Genomic DNA, 25,449 nt, shown 5'->3' on the forward strand with positions numbered 1-25,449 from the left:
TCAATGTCACATAAAATCAGGACAATCAAAACTGGCCCAAAGGTACCTCGTCTCATGTGTTTCTAGCAAACTACATAAGCAGGAATGACACAGTGGCTCTGTTGAAGATCATAGCAAAGCTCTAGCTCTTGACGTCCATGAGATGACAGTACACTAAACAGAAAGGAAATGCAAGTCTCTCTCTTGTATGTAAACTATATTGGCAATTCTAAAAAATTGTAACACTTTATTCCTTTCTTCCAGCCTGCCTTATGGCAGCTAAGTGTCATTGGCCAATTAAAGGCTCTCACTAACCTAGATGGAGTCCTGATTTCTAATGAAGAAGCTGCAAAAGCATTACAATATATTGCAGGATCAAAGATGACCCAGGTTTGATGTTCTGTTTTGTTGTAACTTATAGCGAGTGCTATGGAAAAGGAAAGCTTTAGGAATAGTTCTGCACCTCTTTTTTTAAAGAACATTTCATTTTCTGGTTTTTGTGAAGGTAGAAGTTTTGTCCTTGCCTCTGGCAGTAGGTCAGAAATTATTTAATAAACACCGATCTTATAAAGATCTTTGCTGGTACCAAAAATTATATTCTAGCATGATCTTGGAAACAGTCATGTTCAGGTTCTGCTGAATTCAGAATGCAAGAAAGTAACTATGTTTGCCAAATAGAAACAATGGAGAGGAAAATAACAGGATAAACTAATAGTTCTACATGCTGTTTTAAGTACTTAGTGCCAAATCCCTTGTTCTAAGTTCTTTTCAGTCAGTAATTTTTCAGAGTATTGTATACGCAGATATGGAGCAATCCTTCCCAACCCCTGAGCACAAACTTGTTCTACTTAAGCTCTGGGCTATATCCCAAAGCACTCCTGAATCCCAGGCCGATTCTAAGCTAACACACTCAATGGGCTGAATAGGTTAGAAATTGTGTGCTAACACAACTTTTATATGGTCACAGTCACGATGAAACTATGCCTCCTCAATGCTGAGTAAGATCATGCCTTTCTGCAAAAAAATGGATAAATATCTTCACAGAAAACAGACTATAGTTAATATGCCACCTGGACGCTCACAAGTCTATGGGGCCGGATGGGATCCACCCGAGGGTACTGAGGGGGCTGGCAGAGGAGCTTGCCAAGCCACTCTCCATCATTTACCAGCAGTCCTGGTTAACAGGGGGTCCTGGACGACTGGAGGCTATCTACAAGAAGGGCGGGAAGGAGGATCTGGGGAACTACAGGCTGGTCAGCCTGACCTCGGTGCCGGGGAAGATTATGGAGCGGTTCGTTTCGAGGGTGCTCATGAGCCATGTACAGGACAACCAGGGGATCAGGCCCAGCCAGCACGGGTTCATGGAAGGCAGGTCCTGCTTGACCAACCTGATCTCCTTCTATGACCAGGTGACCCGCCTAGTGGATGAGGGAAAGGCTGTGGATGTGGTCTGCCTGGACTTCAGTAAAGCCTTTGACACCGTCTCCCACAGCATTCTCCTAGAGAAGCTGGCGGCTCACGGCCTAGACAGGTGCACTCTTCGCTGGGTAAAAAACTGGCTGGATGGCCGAGCCCGGAGAGTTGTGGTGAACGGAGTTAAATCCAGTTGGCGGCCGGTCACGAGCGGTGTTCCCCAGGGCTCAGTGCTGGGGCCGGTCCTGTTCAATATCTTCATCAATGATCTGGACGAGGGGATCGAGTGCTCCCTCAGTAAGTTTGCAGATGACACCAAGTTGGGCGGGAGTGTTGATCTGCTGGAGGGTAGGAAGGCTCTGCAGAGGGACCTGGACAGGCTGGATCGGTGGGCCGAGGCCAACTGTATGAGGTTCAACAAGGCCAAGGGCCGGGTCCTGCACTTCGGCCACAACAACCCCATGCAACGCTACAGGCTTGGGGAAGAGTGGCTGGAAAGCTGCCCAGAGGAAAAGGACCTGGGGGTGCTGGTTGACAGCCGGCTGAACATGTGCCGGCAACGTGCCCAGGTGGCCAAGAAGGCCAATGGCACCCTGGCCTGTATCAGAAATAGTGTGGCCAGCAGGAGCAGGGAGGTGATCGTGCCCCTGTACTCGGCACTGGTGAAGCCGCACCTCCAATACTGTGTTCAGTTTTGGGCCCCTCACTACAAGAAGGACATTGAGGTGCTGGAGCGTGTCCAGAGGAGGGCAACGAAGCTGGTGAAGGGCCTGGAGCACAAGTCTTGTGAGGAGCGGCTGAGGGAACTGGGGTTGTTTAGCCTTGAGAAGAGGAGGCTGAGGAGAGACCTCATAGCTCTCTACAACTGCCTGAAAGGAGGTTGTAGCGAGGTGGGGGTTGGTCTCTTCTCCCAAGTAACAAGCGATAGGACAAGAGGAAATGGCTTCAAGTTGCGCCAGGGGAGGTTTAGATTGGACATTAGGAGAAATTTCTTTACTGAAAGAGTGGTCAGGCCTTGGAACAGGCTGCCCAGGGAAGTGGTTGAGTCTCCATCCCTGGAAGTATTTAAAAGACGTGTAGATGCGGCACTTAGGCACATGGTGTAGTGGGCATGGTGTGTTGGGTTGACGGTTGGACTCGATGATCTTAGAGGTCTTTTCCAACCTTAATGATTCTATGATTCTATGATTCTAATATAGAGCATTTTAATGAGGTCTACCTTCTCTGTTTTATGTTCTGAAAACTCTAAACACTTGATATGTGCAAGGTCCATGGAAGTCTTGCAAACTATTAAACTTATTAGATCTATGAATTATTATGTCTACTAATACATCACCTTCCCCTTCCAATAATATCAGGATTTTTATGCCATTTATTATATGCTAAGCTGTGAAGTATGCATAGTATATGTAGTTATATTACATTCTTAATACAGTGTTTTCTTTTTTTTTTTCCTTGGGTGTCTCTGTTAGAATATTCTAGGACTGATGAAGAAAAAAATCCCATTCTCAGTGTATTTCCTTGCGCTAAAATTCTTTGTCAAATTTGCAAGAACACGGTGGATTCGCAGATGCATTGTAATAACTGGTATTCTATGATTGGGCTGATGCTGTTTAATGTATTTAGGATAATATTTAGATTAGTCTCTCTAAAAGTTTTATTTTGTTGTCTTAGGTTTCAGGTTTTATGCTTTTTGGTTAAAAAATATTTCCGAACATATTCAAGTCTAACCAATGGTTATCTTACCCCTGAGCTCTGAGAATGGCCATTTCCAGATGCCTCAGTGGAGGTCCAGGATACCCTGAAAAGGGCATTTAAGTTACTTATTTTGCAGTGCAACTGTCTTCTTAGCATTAATAGGTTTTTAAGACCGAAGGGTACCAACAAGATTCTCCAGATTGACTTTATGCATAAAGCAGGCAAGAAAGCATTACATGGTAATTTGTACATCAATTTCATACCATCTCTCTGAGCTACAGCAGATTTTAGAGTAAACCATTCAGATTAGGATTAATTTTACCTAACTTTGCTTATCTACAGTGTAGATAACCACATTTGAAATAGTCACCCTACATTCCTTCTATAGACAGTGCGGAAACCAAAATAGTTTAGGGACACAAGTCACCTAACCGTTTAGAGGGTTGCTGTAGGTTGAAGTGAATTACATCCTACCAGAGAGCCCAACCAGCCACCACAGATGGAGATATCTCTGTTGCTGATATTGTTGTGCTGGTATGAAACCCACTCTTAGTGTTTATTTGAAGATTTCCAGTAACAGTGAATCTACCTCTCCTATCTCTCTATCACGTCTATCTTGTTTCTAATACAAATTTGGCTACTATCAAATTTAATTGACTGGGTCTCATTTTGTCTCTTTGTGAAACCAGATGTTCTAAAGGACCAGAAATCTTTTCCTAGCCAAAATCATCCCACTTTATCTTATCTTAAAGAAACTAAGTTAGGTTGAACTTCTTAAGCATCTCATTGTAAAGTGTTTTTTTACTTCTCATGACATTATTCTAGTTCCTTTCTGAACATGTTTCATTATGTCTACATGGTTTTTATGTGCAGCGTCCTACAAAACTATACAGAAACTTCCAGCACTGAACTGATAATGACATACCCAGAAATAATTCTGCTTGCCTAATCCTCCTCACTAGTCCAATGATTAAATATTAACTGACGTGTGTCATTGTGGCAACAGTGCCAGCTCATATTCATCTAGTTTTCTACCATTAGTTCTAGTCCTTTTCAGTGTTCCTGAGATACCGTCTTTCATCGTGCAAGTGTGAATTCTCTGTTCCTAGCTACATAATTTACAGTTTGTTCCATGCAGAAATGTGCTTTTTAAATAGGACCACCATGTTAGTCATTATAAAACTGTTTATAGCTGACCGTACAAACACCTTTATGTCATCTCCTAATTTACCAGGAAGAAACTCCTGCTCTTTTTTGCTAGGTCATTGAGAAAAAGAATTTCAAGCATAACATCAATAAAAATACTCTGTAAAGTGATGATTTTATTTCTATAGTTAGATTTTGAGATCCATCCTCTAACTAGTTTTTGTCTGTTTAACAAGAGTTACCTTCAGTTTTGGATATCTTTTTTTTATTACTTTCTCAGACAGAATCTATTAATCTTATCAATACATTTAAATTTTCATTAAAAGCAATTTAATATTAATTTTTGTTTCCTATGCACCATACTGGCATCTATTAATAAGGCCATTAACTTGTAATTATTTACTGTGTTGCATATCAGCCTTTTTGTGATACCTAAGGATGTTATCAAGCTAACACACCTATTCTGGTCATCCTATTTATCCTCAATACTATTATAACTTCAGTTTGTTCATAGCCTTCTAGAACTTTCCAAGCATACTATCATTTGTATAAAATGAATTGATGAGTGGCTCAGAAAGTTCTTCAACTGGTTCATTAATACCCTAGATTGAAAAATGCCTGCTTTAAAAATGTTAACATGAGTAGTTCCAGTTTTAGATTCCTTTTAGTTATTAATGAAATACAAAGTATTTTTTTATCCATGTAAATTATGAGCATCTCATCATGGTTCTTCTCAAAGGCAGGGAAAAATATGCATTGAAACTATCTTCTGTATTCTGATTGACTATTTTTAAATCCTTAGATAGGATCAAGCCTATAGCATTGCTTGAATTTCACTAGGTTCTGATTATGATCTCTGATTATATTAGCCATCAAATTTTCAGTGACATTTTCAGCTTTCATTTTCAGTAATCCGTGTTTCTAACAACTGTTTTATTCTCACTGCTATCATTTTTCCTGTTTTTCATTCACTTCAGCTGTAGTGGTATAAAAGGGCCATGGCCCAGTCCAGTAGGGCTCATGAATATTTGCTTTAGCCTGTAAACTTAAAAGGGTGAAGATTTTTTTAACTGTAAACGAAAAAGTGTGTAATGATGAAGTGTTTAGTGCTTAACCTTCTGCATCTTTAAACCTCTCCTAACTAGCCTTCACATTTTTTAGCATAAGTTCTTGTGTCATTCATTTTGCTCGTGACTGCTTTCGGCATATGAAAATTACCGTTTTTAATACACAAAGGCTATGTAAAGGACGTGCTTATGAGATACACTTGCTTGTTGTTTTAAAGAATCGCCTCCTAAGGCAAGACAAAGTCCTTAATCTACTTGTTTCATTTAAGGATATCAGGAATTCAAAATGTTCTGGAAGTATTTCAAAGGAGAGTGTTAGTGAATCTTCAAGAATATTGAGCAATTATTTAAAGAGCAAGGACACTGGTGGCAAGGATAAAGAGAGGACCAGACTGATTCAGGAAATTGAAGTCAGCTCCTTTGCATTCTTTCCCTGATCAGTAGAGATTGGCCCTGAAAATTTTTCATTAGAAAATTCAGTAGCTATGCTTAGCTTACTTATTCTGCCAGTTTTGAACCCAACTTTTGTCTGATGTCACAAAAGTGTAATGTTGAAACATGTTGAAACATTAGTTCTCCTAGTAAATTCTATAAACATAAATTCTCTAATGCATATAGCAACACAGTTTTCTAATACTGACCCTTCAGATATACCCTCCCTAAAATTTAGAGGCTTAGGCATATTTCATGTCTAAAGGCAAATGAGCTTTGCCACATGCATATTGAACTCTATACTAATCCATTTCTTGTGATCGGGCAGGATTAAAACTTTCACAGAATACTACTAAATATCAATATGAAAAACCAATTGCAAGAAGCAAACTAGTAGGTCTAATTTCAAACCAGCAAACATTGAGAATAACCCTTTTAACATTATCTCTCACCTTGAAAGACTACCTAAAATTATAAACTAATGAAGCAGTCACTTGATGAGCAGTAGGACTGAAGGAAATTGGTTTGCCTTAAGAAAGAGCCTTGTCTTTGGGTTATCCAGTGCTTAATCAGGTATGAGTTCTCAGAGTTTCTCAGATCATTCACAACAGGTCTCTCCTGGATCCTCTAGTGTCTGGCATTGTAGCTGAGCCAATGTCCAGCCTTCCCTTCACTGGGATCGTCAGTTTATAACTCTCACTCAGCTGCTCATTTTCATGGCATTTGTAGGAAGTCAAGTAGCTTGTCTGACAAATTGGGCCGAAACTCACCAATAGGTTTAAAAATTAGTGGTAAGGCTAAAAGATGGATATACAGATAGCACAATCACATTAGCCTTGTTTCCTTAGGAAACTGAGGTAGCAAAAAGCCGCAAGAGTCAGTGGAGGAAGATCCAAGGTCATCCTAACCTGTTCTGATCCATCAGCTGAAATCATGTTAATCTACCCAATATGAAAGGTTAAAAGCTCCTCTGTCAGTTCAATTTGTTGTTAGAATATAGAATAGCTAGAGGAAAACACATTTCTGCTGATAAGCGTAGCATTTCATTCTGTGTGCATTAGGGAATTCATGTTTAGAAAAATTGCCAGGAAAATTAATGCTTTACCATATGTCGTGTATGTTTTGTGACATCAGAGAGAAGGGATTCATAAAGGGTATGATAAATACTTTGGAAAATAAAATAATATAGCCAAAAAATGTTCTTTAGTCATCATCAAAGCCAATCTAATGGTACTGAATATTTAAGTGATTATTTATCTATTTATCTTTAAGTGATTAAGTACTGGATATTTTGGGCCCCTGCCATACAATTTGAATTTTTTGACTGGGACTCTGTGATCTTTTCTTTTCTCTATTGTACAATGATTGGCTCACATACTGTAGTATTATCAGAAAGGGGGATAGTAGTCATACAAACAGGTTATAGATAGGATCAATGACAGCCTTGTCTTTACAGGAAGCTTGCTGCCAGGTGTCTAAAGTCAGATCCTGTGTAAGAAAGTCATTTCACAACCTGGGCAACAAAATATATGTTTGGTATTGACATTTATTTGTTTCTGTTCAAGAATATTTCAAACAAGAAAATTACTGAATTTGTTAATCTATGATATAGAGAAAAGAGTACTTTGTATATAAAAAGCACGAAGAACTATAAAGTTAGGATAAATTCTGCTCTGACTTTGCACTCAGCCTCTTCTAGACTAAATATCCAGCCTTGGTGTTAGGCTGAAATCCTGTTTCCATTAAAGTCCTGTTGCAGAATGAGGATGTGTAAAGCAGACTAGCCAATAAAATAATCATGTATTGCAGAAGGATTTAAATTGAACAAAACTATCTAAGATCTAACACAGACAAGAAAAAAAAGTCTATGTTCAAATAGCTTCAACTGCTAAAGGTACGTTTGGGAGCTGGCATACTTATGTCGTAGAGTTCTTGGTTTTGGAGGAGAAGCTGAACTTTTTTGAAATGTATTAAAGATGAGTAGCTCTGTTGCATAATGGGGAAATATCACACTCTGCATCCAAGAAATTGCCATTGATATTAGTAGGAAATGTACACATAGAAACTGAACACAGAATAAATAGGTGGAATTAATTTACAGATTAATTGACTGGTTGGTTTCTTTCAATTCTAATACTGAGTTTCATTACAGATCACTGTCTTAAATCTGGATGACCAACACTCTTCAAAATTTCCAACTTGGAAAAATTGGAGTACATAAGATGGGCATCATTTAGCAACAACAATTTCTCACAAATAGAAGGAATAGAGTCTTGTCTTGAAAAACTCACTCTAGCTGAAAACTACATTTCAACACTAGATGGTACTATATTTACCATGGTAATACAGTCATAATACAGGCTGTTAAGCTGGGACACAGTAGAAATGTTTCTTTATAGTGAAATATTATAGAGGGTGAGTTTTTACTCACTGCTAACGGAGTGAGGTTTTCAAATATTAAAAAATCTAAGTGTATCTTTAGCAGAACGGAAGAAAGGGAGTGAGGCAGAACAGTTATGTTCCAGCAAAGTAAGTATTTCTTATTAAAATGTGCATATTTATCTATGTTTAATGATCTAATTGATCTAATGATCATTGATCTAGTTACAGTTGGACCCAGTAACACAAACTGTGTCACTTGTAACTTGTTTTAGCTTCTGTATCAGCCACCTTTTTCTATTACAGCTCACTTTATACTTTTATACACTTTAAGTGCATCTTGTTTATTTTTCAAGGAATTTCAAAGTTCACCAAACTTACAAGACATAGTGTAAACAATAACCATCTTATCAGCCTCAAAAAACATGTGTTTGAAAATCTGTCTTATCCTCGTTACATTTCCAATGAGAACAACAGAATCACATCTTTAGTTGGTTTAAAGAAAACTTACCCCCTACTAGAGTTATACGTAAATAATAACTTTGTTTTGGAGACTGAGGCCCTGATTCTTATTTATGTTCAGACTCTGTAAAACTGTGTAAGAGCACAAAGACTTTTAAGGCGATGTTGGTATAGTTTTCACTCACTGTAAGGTCTTTCTTTGTGGCTTGAGTGTTGAAAAGTGCTATTAATCTAAATGAAGATATCTGGATTTTGTAAAGTGATTTCTCAGTTTTGAGCCATGCAGATGACAGCTGAAGAAGGAGCTGAAAACAAAGTAGTCTGAATGCAGCTATATAGGGATGTTTTAAAGTTATATTAATTAACCTGTGCTTTTTTCTACTTAGGGTTTAACTAATCTGATAATTTTGGACATGAGTAGAAATTGAATAGTCTGGAAACAAGATCACTACTGACTATTTGTATTATTCCATCTTTCCTTTCTCAAAGCCTTAGGTGGCATCGCAGTAGTAAGTTGCTCTGTATGCAGATTATTACTATAACTTTTAAAAAAATAATTCTTTAACAAATCCAGACCCAGCTGATCTGACTTGTTAATATGTGTGTAATCTTTTCATATACTCCATAATACTCCATTGTCTGTTTCTGCCTCTCTTTAGTCATTTTGGGGTAGAAATTGCCTTTTTTTGTAATAGTACCTAGCACAATAGTGTCCTGGCACATTGCTAGGGTTCCCAAGGCTTTAACTATAATTTTGGAGCTTAATCATTTCTAAAACCTATGAAATTAGTGTACATTACTTACAAATCTATATTGTAAACTAACAGAGAACACAGACTATCTCCATTAATCTGTTCCACAAGAAAACAGTCATCCCGGTCTGCTCATATAAAGACAAAATAACACTTTTTAAGTTACTTTGATTTTAAACATTTTTAATTCATTGAATTTTAAAATGTTTCTTGCCTATATTACTATGATAGTTCTAGATCTGCATTAATATAGCAGACATCACTTCAAATGCATTTAACAGGAACCAACAGAAGGAGAAAGTGCAAAAGATTTGTTTGGAGGCAAACTCACCTCTGACATGATTGCAGATAGACTGGAACATTCAGACTTCACAGAAATGCAAGAATTAAATTGGACAGCTTCTAATATCAGGTGCAGTGATTTTCAGAATTGCATTATCTATTAAAAGTAGCATCTAATATTGTGGGTAGAACATGAAAATCTAAAGCTAGAATCTGTATTTAGCAAATATGCCTGATAATTCCCTAGCATTTGCAGGCCAAATTCCCTTGACCGATCCATAAAATAAGTGTAATTTTTCATCACAAAGGGTTATTTTCCGCAGTTTCATTGAAGAAATATTCTTTCTCTAGATGCTTCCATTTTTTATTTAGGTAGTGGTGCTGCCTGCATGCAGTTTGACAGAAAATGGCTAGGAGAGATAGGGTACTGGCTCCAGACCAAGTATATCTAGAAGAGAGATTTTATTTGATCAAAACCCATCTGATCTGATTCCTTTCAGAATAAATTCGGCCAAAGTGGGAAGAGACATGTATGTGTGTGCACTGCTGCTTCTGCAATCTTCTGATTTCTGAAGAAGCTACCTTGTTCATTGTAGATCTACAGGAATTTAGAGCAAGAATTTAGAGCAAGAATGACCTGTGACTAGTTGCATTAAATGCATCTTTAGCTGAACACTAGTATGTGCACCCAGTGGGACAGTCACTGTTCTGCAACAAAAATATTTTACACAGCACTAGTCACACTTGTTTGCAGACATCATCCCTGATATTAATCTTTAGGAAAGTACTACTTTGGTTGTATGTATGTATTTGTCTTCTTAGAGACATATTTATATTTTATTCTTTCCCCATACCCTGCATCTGTCAGTTAAAGTCCCTACCTGATGTAACATGTGAAGACAATTTTCATGGCATAGTCCACGATCATCTTCTTTTGGTCTTAAATAGCCTAGACGGCCTTCAGCAAGAGTATCGCCATGCCAGGAATATCAGTGTCAATACTTTGGTGGAATTGAGTATGTGTTGTTTGTAAAGAAATTGTAACTCCTTTTAGTTTGACTCTTGATTTCAAGAGACTGTTTTAAGATGTGAGGACAGATACAAGTATTTAAACATTCTTGTCAGGATTATTTTCTGCAAGGACATTCATTCCTTGGAGGCTTTGTTGTAAAAGGTTGTAGAGCAATACTATAACACTGACTATGTGCCTTTTAAGGTATTACGGTTGCAAGCCTTGAATATCTTGAAGAGATGTATCAACAGCACATGTACACAGATGTAACAACAGTTATGAATTCCTAAAAATTACTTGAGCAATGTCTCTCTGACCAATAGAGTATCCTGCTTCTACCAGTAAGTAGTAACAAGTACCTTGCAAGCAGCCTTTGACACAGCTGAGGTACATAATTACAATCTGTGTGGTGCCTTGGGGTAAGTGGAGAATGGAATACTCCATCTGAGCAATTGCAGCTTCAGAGCTGCTGGAAAGCAGTGAAAACAGCCTAAGAGGTATGGAACTGGAATTTCAGTAATGTGATATAGAAGCAAACAGAGCAGACTGTTGAAAACCCTTGCCTTTGGTGTCAGAATCAAATCAATTGTTTACTACTGGAAAAAGAACTGTGAATTTGTCGTGAGATTTTCATTAGGGTGCTTCTTTCATAGGAGCATGTTGCATTTCTTACCCCAAAGCCAGCATGTTATGGATCCGCTCATGCTATATATCTCTTTTCTATCTTATTTTTCTATGTTACTTGTATTCTAAATCCATATTTGTCTTTTTTTACTTAATTCAGAGCTGCAGAGCTGGTGCTAGCAGACCAGTTTAGAAATGTCTGCAGTTTGAATTTACAGAACAATAATCTCATGTCTTTCAGTGGTTCAATCTTCCTTCCTAATGCCAAGGTGGGTTCATGACACAGTCTTTTCTATTTTTCCTAATAATATTAATGATAAACTAATTTCCTTCGATTGAAAATACGGTCTTTAATCTCCTTTAATACCTTGTTGTTCGTGGGGTTTTGAAACAACAGCAATCAATCAGCACAAAGCTGATTGCAACCACTGTTTCAATTTTACAGTATTGTTGCAGTAATGTGATCCAAAATCAATGAATTGCACCGAACTTTTTTAAGCACTTTAAACTAACCAGTTGTCTTTCTAAAGATCAAATTTCTGAATCAGAAAAATGTAATTGGCAGTTTTGCTCATGTGTTAGCAGAGAAACATTCTGTTTGATTAATTATGTTTCCTTTTTACAAGTATTGTGTCTGAACTACAATCACATTGAATCAATACTGCCTGGACAAAAGCTCACAAATCAGGTAACAAATAGGCAGCAGCTATACTGGAAAGTGGCCTCTCGTGGCTGTGGACAGGAAGGACTTGCCAAAGAAAGCAAGTACCACCAGCTTTTAAAATATACTTTTATCTCTTCTTTACTCCACTGAGGAGGAAGAAGGTGCCTTCAGTGTCAGTAGCTTTGCATCTCCCTTTTTTTTCCCCTCCTAGCTTGAAGAAACCCAGTATGGTTTTTTTGTTTGTTTGTTTTGCACACATATGGTATGTTTGGCATCATCTAGTTGGCATTTCTTTCCTAAGTTCTTTGTGAAGAACTTGTTAGGCCACTTCTTCGTCAAACTATATGAGGCTGCTGTCGTCTGTTCTTTGGATCCTATCGCAGAGGTAGTTAGGCATACACTGAAGTTTTTTCACCTTCCTACAAAGGATTTCATTTTGAGTAAGGGAACCACCTACCTCTCTCTGGCTGCTGGTTTGATCTGGGAGAGTGTGGACACATATATCTGATCAGATTGATCATTGATATTCTGTTTTCATTCCTTACTTAAATTTGTATAACATTACACTACAAAACTTTAGGAATATATTCAGATAGTGAGATAGTATTTCAGTCCTTTGAGCCTGACCTGTGCAAATTCAGCTGCCTTACACTGTGTAGTATTCTGATGGCAGTCACAACCCCTTGTTAGAATCAATGAGTTCAGCCAGTTCAGACTACAGTACCTTTTATGAGCATAAAGAAGGCTTTTGTATATTCATCCAAAGTTCTTCTGCAATGTTGTGTGTAGTCTAAGCAGTCATTCATCTCACCATTAAACCTCCTTTCCTTTGCTCATTTCATAAGTGATATTCTTTTCGTCATCCTCTGAAGGAGACGGTCACACTTCTTTCTTCTTCCTTTTGCCATCAACATTAGATCAGCCTATGTCCTAAAGAGCATTTTCAAATTACCTTTCAGTTTGCATTTCTCATCTGTGCACTCTTCCAGGACTGAAACTTCTGGGACCTGCCAGGATTCATTTACTTGTTTCTGCATGGATAAGGCAACATCCTTAGTCAAATTCAGTTTTACCATATCAGACAAGTCTTGCAAAGTCACCATGCAGAGTTCCCTCTATACATTGGTCAAGTTTTATAAAAGTAACAGTGACAGAGCATCAGAGAATCCTGCAAAACCTAGTTGTTGTGTGCATACTTCTTAAGACTTCACCCAGCTCTTCTTGTCTTCATTCTTTGCATATGCTCAGCATCTGGAGTGTGGGAAAAACGTGAATTTGTTTTCAGATTTTCTGGGGAAAAGGGATATTGGCAGAAGCACGGATGGATATGGGCTGTTCGGGCTTCCATCATAGTGTGACAAATTTCCGTGCTCATTTTGCTTATCTGCTTCCTCATGAGAGATGAACATGCTTTATACAGACCAGGGGCTCAAAAAGGACTTGAAATAATTGTTCAGTAACTGTAGGAATGCCCCTCTTGTTAATGGGAGGGATTTTTTTACACTAATGCCTTCTAGTTTCCTCCCCTTTCCCTTTTTAAATATTGACAAATTTTAGCTTTTTTGCAGGCCACTGAATCTTGGCTGATGTTCCCAAACTTAGTGAAAGTCAACATAAATATTCCATGATGTTTCTCAGCCAGCTTCTTCAAATGTGACTTACTCAGAGTCACTGATTTAAACATGTCAGATTCTAGCTCAGTAGCTGTTACTTAACAACCTCTAAGTCGATACTAGAATGGAAATTATTTCATTATTATCGTGTGATATGAATAACATTGCCCTTTTTCCCCCACAAATGGAACACAAAAGTATTTAGTGAACAACTATGCTTCATTTCAGATTTATTGATACTTCTACCATCTTCAGCGAGTAAAGATCCAATACCACTGTCAGGATTACTTTTGTTATTGATATACTTTCAAACTCTTTCTTAGTGTTCTTAATGCTACAAGCATTGATGTCCCCTTCTGTGCATTTGCTCTTTTCATCAATTTCTTGCACGTTTTTACTTTTTACCATCCATTTCTTTATTTTTTCATTTATTATAGCTGCCTTTGATTTCCCACTAAGTGAATACTGTCTTTTTAATGACTCTTGCCTTCTTTCTCAATTGTGAGATATTCTAAGAACAAAAATGTTCTTAAACCTTCCCCAGATCCTCTTGACACTTTCTTTAGAAGTTGAATTAACTCTTAATTCTCTCTTGTGAGATAAGCCTGTGTAAAGCATAAAAATACATATTACATATTTAGACTTCTTAAAAGAAATTAATATTACATATTTACATACAGTTTGGATATTGTTTTGTTTGTGATGTGTGAATGTAGTCAAGTCAGTAGCTGCTCAGCAATCACCAATATTTAGTGTTTTTATGGAAACTGAGGTTGCTAAGCACACTGTTTCATTAGCTGGGTTGTAAGGAAGAAGCAAAGCTAAAATTAGTACTCTATTTCCCTTCTCTTTCTTAATCTATTAGTTCATGCTACCTAATTACAGGTCAGACATAACAGAAATGAAGCTTTTACAAACATATTAGTAGAACAGTGCATATTATTTTATTTTGCCTTATTGTCATTCAACTGTTGTGAGAATACACCCAAAGGTTGCCACAAGTATTTTATAAATTTAGCAGCGGTTTACAGCCATTTTCTTTTCTTGTCCTCAGACTTCTGTGAGCAAAGGAGGGGGTTTTTTTATTTGTTTGATTTCCATGGTCCAGAAAACTTGACCTAGCTTCCCCAGAATAGAAGTTTATATATGGAGTATTTCCACCTCGAAGTAGTGGATTTGTTTTATTTTCATCAGATATTTTTAACATATACAGGTGTAATTCCTGTGAAACCTGTTCCAGTGATTAGTGAAATTGCAGTCATTCATATATATACCCTTCATAATCTTTTTTTGGGGGGTGGGAAATGCTGAAGTTCTTCTGTCCAAGGAAAATTGTGGCATCATACTCTTGTTTGCTTTATTGGTTTAGGGATGCAGAATTTGGAGAAAACCTGCCCGTGATAATGCAGAGTTTGGAAGATTTTCATCTGGGCTATAATAGAACTACTAACATGGCCCAGCTCCAGCTTAGCAGGCTAAAAAACTTGAAACTCCTGTTTTCGCAGAGTAGGTGGTAGCAACTTTTCTATATATTCATTCAAGCATTTTACAATACTTTCCTTGTGTCCAGTCTTCACTTTGTGCCTTGAATTTGTGGGGGAGTCTTCTCTGGTCTTGACCCCAATAAGAATTATATCCTAGTTTTAATTCTTGCCCTGGGTCCAAGATTTTTCAGATGTTGAACAGTGAAATTCTTCCATCCTGCGCAACTGTACCTCACTTGTCAAGGGCAGAGCAGGGTAACCAGCATGTAGAAGATATATTTGTCAGCTCATGGCCAGCAGCAAGTTCCACACTGAGGAAATTTCCTTCTCACTATAAGCAATACCGACAATAGTGATTGACCTAAGTCTTGTTCCTCAAGATGCCCTTTTTATTTTAGGAAGATATTTTGCTTTAAATAGACATGGCAGATAGACAGATGAAATCAAACACACTGTTGTCCACTGTCACTGAAGTGGTCCAAAACAACATACAAGTAATTCAGAAAGTTCGTGAGCTGCTTTTGCTTAAGATAATTTTTTGCTGGAAAGGAATCCAAATCCATTAAAGATGATTCCATGCGTTTACTCTCGCTATATTAGGAAACTATATCAGTCAAATTGAAGGATTTGAAGGTCTCCAATTTCTGCAGGACTTGCTTTTGGATCATAACCGCACTAAAATTATTTTACAAGGTTTTCTTGCTAGTCAGAATGGTCTTTTGACTCTTCATCTGGAGCAAAACCAAATACGAGAACTGAACAGTTTACAACCTGTGGTAAAATTACAGAAACTCTTTCTGGACTTCAACAGAATTCAAGTACAGTATATTTTTGTTAATGCTGTAGATTCAGTGGGCTAAAGGTGGTGGACTGTTTTCAGGCAAAATTCCCATTTTCTTCTATGGATTTGGCTGAGTAAAATTACCAGTATTTTCCCCAAAATATATATATCAGTTGTAAGACTTTTGAGAATTCCTGACATATGGTGTATTTTTTATCTTTTGGGCAGGAATCATCTGAACTAGAAAAACTTCAAGTTATTCCCAGTCTTAAGGTGCTCTCAAAACACGGAAATCCAGTGAGTACATTCATTTGCATTGTGTGTATTTCAGATGTGTATTTCACTTTTTACACTGAATATTTATTCTTCATAATCATTAAAACTATTAAGAATTTCTCCATAAACAGGTCATTCCTAAGGATCTGCTATTATTGTTTTAGGATTGAAAGCTTCATAGTATGCATGATGATCACATTGCCTCACTGTGCCTGTCTCAGTGCCATACTGTGATCAGAAGGCCCTCATTCTTCAGCATACTGTTCTTATAGTGCTGCAAGATAAATTTAAAATGTATGTGTTTGCATGAGTGTGTTGCAGTGATGGGCTGTCCTTTCAATATTCCAAAGCAGGTCAGATCTGTGAAGCAAGGTCGAAGAATGTTAAAGGATTTCTGAAATACTTGATTTTATTTTTAAAATGGCTCAACAGCAATCTTCTTTGTTGTTTTGCACATCACTCCTTGGAAAAGTCCCGAAGGGAAATTTCAGGTTTCTTTTTTCCCAGACATGTTTCTGTTTTTCAACGTAGTACTGTCTCTGCAGGGCGCACAGTGCACTCGAATCCTCATATGTGCTGAGGGCCATGAGAAGCTGCTGTGGTCTGGGCTAACTTGATGAGGAAGGTATAAATTTGTCAGTACAAAGTGTCAGTTATTCATGGGCACTTAAAGTTGAAAAACGTTGCTCAAAGGTATGTAGTCATTTATGCATAGTTTGGATTCTGTTTCTAGGAGAGTAGCATTGGTGTAAGGTTTGGTTCAGACATTTGCTGGTGTAGCCAAGATACTATCAGATTGACTTCTTGGACAAAGACCCCATTTCTGGGTTAATTTGTATTTCTTTTGCACAGGGTTCTCTCAAGAAGAACTACTGTTCATTGCTTGTATTTCAACTGCCAGTAAATGCAGAAGAGAGGATAAAAGCTGACTACAGGCCCCTGGAACAAATAAAGCAAATGTTATTCAAATAGATTTTTTTTTTCCTTCTAGATAGCCTCTCTGAAGCAATCTCAGGTTTTGTAAAGTCAGGAAAAATAAAAGACATACTATCTGCTCCCTTTCTTCACCATAGAATTTAATGAATGTGAGAACCTGTAACAGGTTCTTCCTATCATCCTGCCAGGATGCCATTACAACTTCCCTGTCCGTCCTTTCTCAGTAAATGGGATTCTTGACATACCTGATTCCAGTTTCTCTTCTTGCTGATAGTTACTTTCATAATTATTTTCAACTATAATTTGATAATGCAATATCATATATTCTTGAAAGATCTTATCCCATCTGTATCCATTGGAAATACTTTAACACAGATGATATTCTTCATATACTGCTTTGCCCATAAACCTGTTGCTTTGTGTTAGCTCTCACTGTCCCTCCTCATCAAAGTACTTGTCTCCATCACTGTGGTTCAGTCTTATCCATCCCCATGCTTCTTGTTGAGAGTGAGGTCATCTCCTAATGCCTTGAGATGCAATTGCATACCATGAGCTGACCACTGTTACTGGTCATCAACACTCCTTTTTCACTGCCATATTTCTACCTTTGCTACTCCTTTTATTGAGAAGGGGCTCCCTGAACAAGCTACCTTGTTGTTTTCCTCCAGACTTTGCCCTGAAACTCTCACTGACTATGAAACCAAAAGAAAGCTTCACAACAGTTGGGCATCTGCTGTGACCATTGTCTCACACTGGCTAATTTTATTGCTCATTATTTTCTTGTGCTCACCCATCTGTCAGTCTGTCTGCATTCATTGGGTGTGCCTCATCTCATTTTACAGTATAAATTCACTGGAACAGACATTTTTAGTAGGATTCACAGTTAGGTATCCTAAATACAAGAATAACAATAACAACAGCAAGGAGTCAGAGAGGAGGGTAGCCCAGCACGTGTCTCCTACAAACAGAAGGTTCATTGTCTCTGTGATTCTGTTTATCACTAAGACCCCACTCACTGAAAGAGTTTGTTGTCCCACAGCAGACCTGTGTTTTCTGTATCACAGCATGAAACTTCTCTGGAGATTTGTTTGATGAACAGAATTCCTTCCTTCCAGCAAAAAAGGCTGCAGTATGCGTTTTAACCATCGATTTCCCCAGAAGGATCAATAGAGTAATGAGGAGATCTAGAGTCTGTTCCGACTTTGTGTTGTGCAAGCCAGTTCTCTCCGTATCTCAGTTTCATACTGATGGAGCACAGAAACAGTTCTTTTACACATCTAAAATATAAGTACTAAGGATGATGAAAAGCAACAGTACGATCGGTTTTATTCTCCCATCCTCATCAACCTGTCCAGCTTTTCCTCAACCTCTTTGCTTTATAGATAAGAAGCACTACCAGTAGACACCTACACCACATTATTCTACTCCAGTTGTCTCCTTAAATTTTTTACTGCCATGACGCAGTCACCATGCCCAACCACATCTAAACTATTGCTGAGCTGCAAATACTACTTGCTGCACTGAATCTAGCCACTTTGCTGTTACCTTACGCTTCCCACACCTATAAGTTATGTCCATGTTGTATCTTTGTATAAATTTATTGGCATAAATATTTTGTTATATAAATAATGCCCTTCAGCAGGATATTAGCTTCTAGGTACTACCTGAATGAATGCTATTATTTGATACTGGTATTGGTGGTATCTTCACTGTTTTGCCAAATCTCAGTCTTCACATTGATAGTAGCTCACTGCTGAAACCAGATAGGTTAAAATCCATGTACACTTGGGTTCTGTCTCAGAACTTCATCTGTCAAAAATGTGTTATCACAGATCCCTGTCTGGCTACATTAATATCTCTGTTTGCAGACTCGGGACCTTAATAAGTTAGTGAAACACATTTTCCCGCTTGAAGCCACAATGCTTGTATGCAGAGTTCAAAGCACTTTTGGATTGAGTAATTTCATGTGTAAATGTTTTATTTCAAAACTGACCTGTGCTTTTATTCATTGGACATCACTTAAATAAAAACATGGCAGAATGAGTAAAGCAATAGAAGCATATTAAGACTATATCTTTAGAGAAATCTCTGTTTTATATTCAGGTTCAGTGAAGATGTTATACCTCATTAGCTACAACAGAACTGAGCCATTTTCTCATTAGATCATTCAAGTGGAACTACACAAAAGATTTTTTAAGTTTGTCAGTTGCATTTTAGTTGTGCTTTTTAAAGTGCTTGTTAGAAAGCAAGAATTGAAACCGTATGGTGTTGTTTAAGCTTAAAAAGTGCTTTTGATCTTAAGCTTCAGAAGAGTTTTTCCCAGCAGAAAGTAGGCTAGCACTTTATTTAGTAGGTAGACACAAGAACTCTCTGTACATAATCATATTTTCTTTTTTCACGCTACTGATTAAATCTCTTTTAACATTGTCACTGCTGAATCAGAGATTATTTGCAGGAGGCAATCACTGTTGTCATTGTACTGTACCCAGTTTTAACAAAATTAACAAACTGGCACTGACTAGCACACAGCCTTAAATCAGTTGCTACAAGAAGTGATGGTCACAAAGTGAGACTGAGGAACTACTAAGTATTTTAAAAAGATCCTTCCAAAGCTGAATTTTTATCAGCCCCGTGCCAGCCATCCCCTGTAATGGGTTTCAAATACATTTGAAAATGTATTGTTTTCCATCTTTCTCAGTAAAAACAATTTCAGTGCATTACAGTAGCTTTGTTCTTGAAATGGTTACAATTTCGTTTCAAGCATTTGAGTTTCGTAGCTACTGGTGCTTTTTAATGTACACAACCTGCATAGCTTCTGTTTTTGACAGCTTATCTAGAAAGTGCAATAGTCAAATCTTAAGCTCACAACAGTAATTTGAAGAACTGATCCTAGAGTTCTTTACTCACAAAAAGTTGATCATTACTGTTCCATTACTGCAAAACCAAAAAGACATTTCTATCATAAAGACCAAGATATGTAATCTTTATTTTTGTTTTTCCTTTTCTTATGAAGGGTTTTCCAGTTGCAAACTTTCCAGAGGACTCTGGATTTCCTGCACTGCCAGCGAACGAGACATAATCCTCTCAGAATAACAAATGGGAATCTGAATGAAAAAGTTAACCATTTATTTGGCTCTGATCTTACATTTGGTCATGAACTTGAAAAGCCTCTACAGAATAAGTCAAATGAAAGTAAGCATAAACAAACAGGATTACGTATTCCTGAATACTTAACATAGTTATACTCCCTCATGCTACATATTATGTGGCCATATAAAGCATTTTTACAAGTACATTTTTATCTTTCCTGGGTATCTTGCAAGTCTATAAGTTTCTCACAATATTCCCAGAGCTGGGAAACACATGTGTTTTCTGGAGGAATACATATTTTTGTCAGTTCTTCACCCTAGGATGGATCTTCAGATTCAACCTGAGTCATTGAAAGAAGAATTAGCCTTTCAGTGCTTTCAAAAGCTTTGGGTTGTGGGTTTTTTTTTAATTTATTAACCAATTTCAGTCTGTAAATTAAAGTTTTTACTATGCTAGGAACTGAAAGGAAATGATGTTCTGGTGAGGAAAATTAAGAAAAAGCAAAGAAGAATGAGTGCAGTACTTGACGATTGGCAGCTGGAGTGAGGCTGTGCAGGGAGAATATCCATGTGCATTTGCATTACAGATAAATCTAAGAACCCAGGAATTACAACAAATAATCTTTAAAGCACCCCTGCAGAAAGAGCTCTTGGGCAAGCCAAAGGAGCGGCAACTAATCTTCTAAACCGTTTGGTGCATCACAGTGCTACTTCTTGAACTGACCAACTGCATCAGAGCAACACAGAAAACACAGGCAAGTGAAGCTCTTACCAACCCTAAATACTGCTTCTTCTTCTTTCCTTTTTTAGGGGGGGTTACAACCAAAGCACTTCTCTTCAGACATTACTTTTCTTTCTCTAAATGCTGCAATATTTTCTTTACCGCCATTTCCAGGTCCACCAAAAAGGTGTTTGCTCTCTTTCTCTGATAAAACTTGCAAAGCATCTAAGAAAGCATCTATACAACAATTTAAAATTTTATGATTAGAACAATGACTATATGATAAAATGGAGCCAGCTGTTTAACAGAAATAAGCTGGTATCTCTCAAATCCATGCTTAGTCCTGTTCTATCACTAACTCAAGACTTTCTGGTTTGTTTGCTTGTTGGTTTTTTTTTGTTTTCTGTTGCATGAAGTCTAGTTTTGTTTAGTAATTTAAAATATTAAGTATGGAAGCAGAAATGCAAGGGTAAAGCAGTTACTGTGGTTAAATATTTCTAATAATTGTGATACAAACAGTACTATCTTGCTATTACTGACTGCCAGCAGCTGGAACAAGCCAGTGTGTGACTGAATGTTACACCAACATTTCTTATTGCATCAAACGTTTCTCCACAACAAGGAAGTGAACAAACAGATCTGGCACTAGGACTTTTACATTTCCATCTTGATTACTAATATCTACTACCTAAAGAGATTTCCTCAAAATCAGTTGTGTAAGTCAGTGAGGTGATTCTCTGTGGAATCAGTATGCGTAGTTGCTTTTTGTGTAAGATTATTCCCAAACAAGAATTTTTCCTAGGTATATTTCATATATTATTATACCTATAATGGTATAGGCTATGGTTTTTCCTTGCCAGAAGAATGTGTTTAAAAGCTGTAGGTCATATTTGCCAATGAAAAAGAGAGAGCTAATTAAGGGCTTGTTCCCAAAGATGTTTCTCCACAACCATCTTCAACTGGTATTTAGATATGCACAGAGGTGATAGGAGTAGTTTCCAAAGGAATGTATATTTTTGGTGACTAATATCACCAAACCTCTAGAGAGGAAACACTTTAAATAAACCTTATTTAAACCAGATAGTCCCATGCTGACTCAGATGTTACAGATGAGAAAGCAGTCGTCAGAGGAAGTGACGTTACTCAGCATGACTGATTTATACAGAACTAAATTCCCCATAGCCTCAATCTAAGCTGGCCTCTTCATAGGATGGGATTCTACCTTAACTGCATACTGTCCAAGATCCTTTTACAGGCACTTCTCTTTTATTTAAAAAGTGGGTTTTTTCTGGCTTAAAGCGGCATGTATATGACTTTTTCCCCATGCTACAGATTGATCCTCACACATTAAAAAAACCAACAAATGGAGACCATGTATTTTTAAATAACATAGAAGAGATGCTGTAGCAAGCATCCTCTATCAGTAGCTATGTTTGTGTTTCCTCACCTGCCAAATGTGTTCTTTGATCTTTTCCCATTTCTCTCAGCTTGTTGTAACATTACAAAACTATGCATAGTGTCTGAGTGGTTCCAATTTAATCTTACTTTTTATGAAATCCAACAGACTAAAATTAGAAGAACACAGCAACGGCACCCAAATAGTAAAAAAAAATTTTTGCCTCTGATTAAGCAACACTAGTGACATCATCCCAGATTAGATGAAGTGATGTTTTAGGACAAAACAGCTCTTTCTTTAACCTTTCCCCTCATGGCATTACTTCAGGCAGAGTTAAAGCTATTCAGGTGTCAGCATAATTCTTACCTTATTGTTGTTAGATTTCTTTTAAGTATTATCTTCTCTAAATTTCTTAACTTAAAAGATATTTGTAGCATCTCTTAGCATTTTACAGTTAAGTTACTGATGTTTACTTATTAATTTCTATTTTAATTGGATTTTTTTAATAATGAGAAATTCTGCACACAACCCTAAAGTAAAAATGAAACAAGAATGCTGTTATACGATACTTTTCAGTATTTATATTTAGAGTATCTGTCTTTAATCAATACTTATTTTTTGAACTTCAGGGAAGAGTTAGTGATACATCAAAGCAGGAAGACTATAGTAATCATTTAAGCTAAGTTTATAGTTGCTTTGCATCACCAGAAGAGTGCAAAACTATGAACCCATGCATCTCTCCCTTAATCTGTAGTCAAAGAGTTAGTTTGTATGGTAATGTATGGTAATGTAAATTCAACTTTGACTGTGTATCCATGTAGGGAGGAAAATCATAGTCTTCTGAGTTCAAAAAGTTTTAAAGTTTTAAGGTTCCTTCAGGTCTTTTAACAATGCTTTTTCAATGCCCAAAGTCAGCCCACTATCCTTTGCTCCACTGATATTCAAGGTACCATGCAACTATGACATCTAGACCAGCTAACATTCATTTACCGATTTTTGCCAGTGAGCCACTGCAACCCATGGAATTGTTGCATGAAAATTAGCAGTGGAGGCCACAGGGTGAGCGGTTGGTGGACGTATATTAAGACAGTTACCCTTTGGAGTTAACTGAATTTTTGTCCGAGGTTTGTGTGTAACCTAGTTAATCATAACACTTGTGTATGACTTTTATTAGTAAGTTAAATTTACTGCCAACTACTTTATTCAAGTGCAGTCTATGTATAACGTATATTTCCCTTGGAAGTTTAAAGCACATGTATTTTTCCTTTGTTATGATAGGAAGAGAAACAACCCCACAGAAAGGTAAAGATCTTAAAAGATATGCTTTCACCTCATTTTATTTCAAAAAGTAACAAATGGATTTGCTTAAATTTTCCCATTCTACTATAGAGCTGATAACATGTTGCTTAATGTACAAAGGCACGCGCTGTTTAATGTGCAAAAGAAGGAGTCTGAACCCCTGTTTAATGTGCAAAACAACTTCGCTTTACCACTGGAGTCTCCACTACAGTCCCCTGCTTAAAACGGAACATCACATTTGTTTGCCTTTCTGAATATTAAGATCTTCCAGGTTTCATTTTGTTCAGTTTTAAATACTATAGTTATAAATTATATTTCAATAGAAGGCAAATTCTACCAAAAAAAGATGATTAAAAAAAGATAATTTGGACTCGAATGGAAACACCTGTGTTTTAAGAGTGTTGGCTCTTTATCCTTTGATGGCACAAAACAATAGGTGGTCACTCCATCCATCAGCTGCTTGTAGATGAGAGTGATAATAAGATAATATGTTATTATCTTACGGGTTCTTTCAGGTCACCTTCTGGGACACATGCTCCCTAGTATGAGGTCAGTACTGTTTTCATATTATCACAACCGGAGCAGGGCTAAAAGCTTTCTCCTTATCCAGAGAAATCAACACGTTTGATTGGGGTTAACAGATGCAATAGGAGTTTTATGCATCACTAATGGCATATTTCTCTGCTTGTCTTTTGTGAATCACCTGTTCGTATGGGGAATATGATAGGTGATCTTCAGTATGATTAAAACTAGTAAGATATTTAGACTTCGCAGGGCTAACAAGGCAATACCTAGGTATGTTTGCAAATCTGATCCTAAGAGAATTCAGTATTTCATCTTCTTTGTAAATAATCTCTTCTTCATAAAACAAAAAAAGTTCTAAAAATGCTTGTAGAGGGATGTACATAGTGAAATCCTGGCTTGTCTGTATTAGCGGTAGATCTCCAAGTTACTTAAGCGAGGTCCTAATTTCATCCATGAAGGGTACATAATAAAGCTGTTGTCATGGGAGTGCATGATAGGACAGAATATCATGTTATTAATGTATTAAATATGTATTATTATGATTATTACTTCTCTAAATTAATGGATATTTTTTAAAACAAAGTCTCTGTGGTTTGACTTGGAATTGTTTCTAGCCTCTCCACACTAAATCAACTGCAAGAGTCAAAAGAACTGTGAAAACGAGAGAAATTCTGGGAAAAAAATTTTCCTGAGGATTGCTCCACAGACTTAAATGGTGTTACTGAAGGGAGAATCTGGCCATTTGTATTTTTATGTTAATACGGTGATTGTGAATGTATAATGAATATGAAATATCAATTATGTAATGAAATATTTTAATTCAGTGAAGCAACTATTTACGCACATGCAGAATATCTGGATCCTGTGGGACTCAAAGAGATCCCTTTGGCTTGTTCTGTTTTCACTCACTCTGATATAAATCAGCAATAAAATCTCAGAATTTAGTTGACAAGAAGTCTGAATTCAATATGATTTCTTCAGATTTGCACTGGAAAAATGGAGGGCAGAGTCTGATCTCTCCACCTTTACTACATAGTGGGTTGGTCTTTTTTCCAAGAGCTTCATGATCTGAATTAATTACTCTTCATTTTCAGTAAACTGGGAAAATATCATGGATTATAGTATAATGAATTTTCACATAAAGCTGAGGAAGGAAGAAAAACATCAGTACATCTCAGATCAAGGTTTTATGCTGGTAAATTTACTTAGATAATCACAAAAATTGTCACTTTGCTATAATAGATGCGCTTACTGTATCTATAGAGCCTTTCTCACATATATGTGTGTGTGAACTGACGCAAGGAATAGCAATGAAACAACATCTGAATGTAATTATGGACTTTATTATTCCATCTTTTTTAAAAAAAAAACATTTCATTTTTCATATTATATTTTTTAAAATATAGGACTTGGAGTATA

At 37.1% G+C, this 25,449-nt stretch overlaps 1 protein-coding gene across 1 annotated transcript in view; it reads left to right on the forward strand.

The window, feature by feature from the left end:
• Nucleotides 1–20,852, forward strand: part of LRRC9 (leucine rich repeat containing 9) — a 40,431-nt gene extending 19,579 nt beyond the window's left edge. The window contains 15 exon segments of the mRNA XM_075152423.1: nt 244–369; nt 2,828–3,010; nt 7,888–7,915; nt 7,918–8,058; nt 8,471–8,691; nt 8,963–9,085; nt 9,610–9,740; nt 11,407–11,519; nt 11,873–12,011; nt 14,893–15,029; nt 15,608–15,825; nt 16,017–16,085; nt 20,014–20,069; nt 20,071–20,192; nt 20,677–20,852. Of these exon segments, the coding sequence (XP_075008524.1) occupies nt 244–369; nt 2,828–3,010; nt 7,888–7,915; nt 7,918–8,058; nt 8,471–8,691; nt 8,963–9,085; nt 9,610–9,740; nt 11,407–11,519; nt 11,873–12,011; nt 14,893–15,029; nt 15,608–15,825; nt 16,017–16,085; nt 20,014–20,069; nt 20,071–20,192; nt 20,677–20,852 (1,983 nt within the window).
• Nucleotides 20,853–25,449: the final 4,597 nt, after the last annotated feature.

The sequence above is a fragment of the Calonectris borealis genome, chromosome 5 (genome assembly GCF_964195595.1).
Source record: "Calonectris borealis chromosome 5, bCalBor7.hap1.2, whole genome shotgun sequence".
Lineage (NCBI taxonomy): Eukaryota > Metazoa > Chordata > Aves > Procellariiformes > Procellariidae > Calonectris > Calonectris borealis.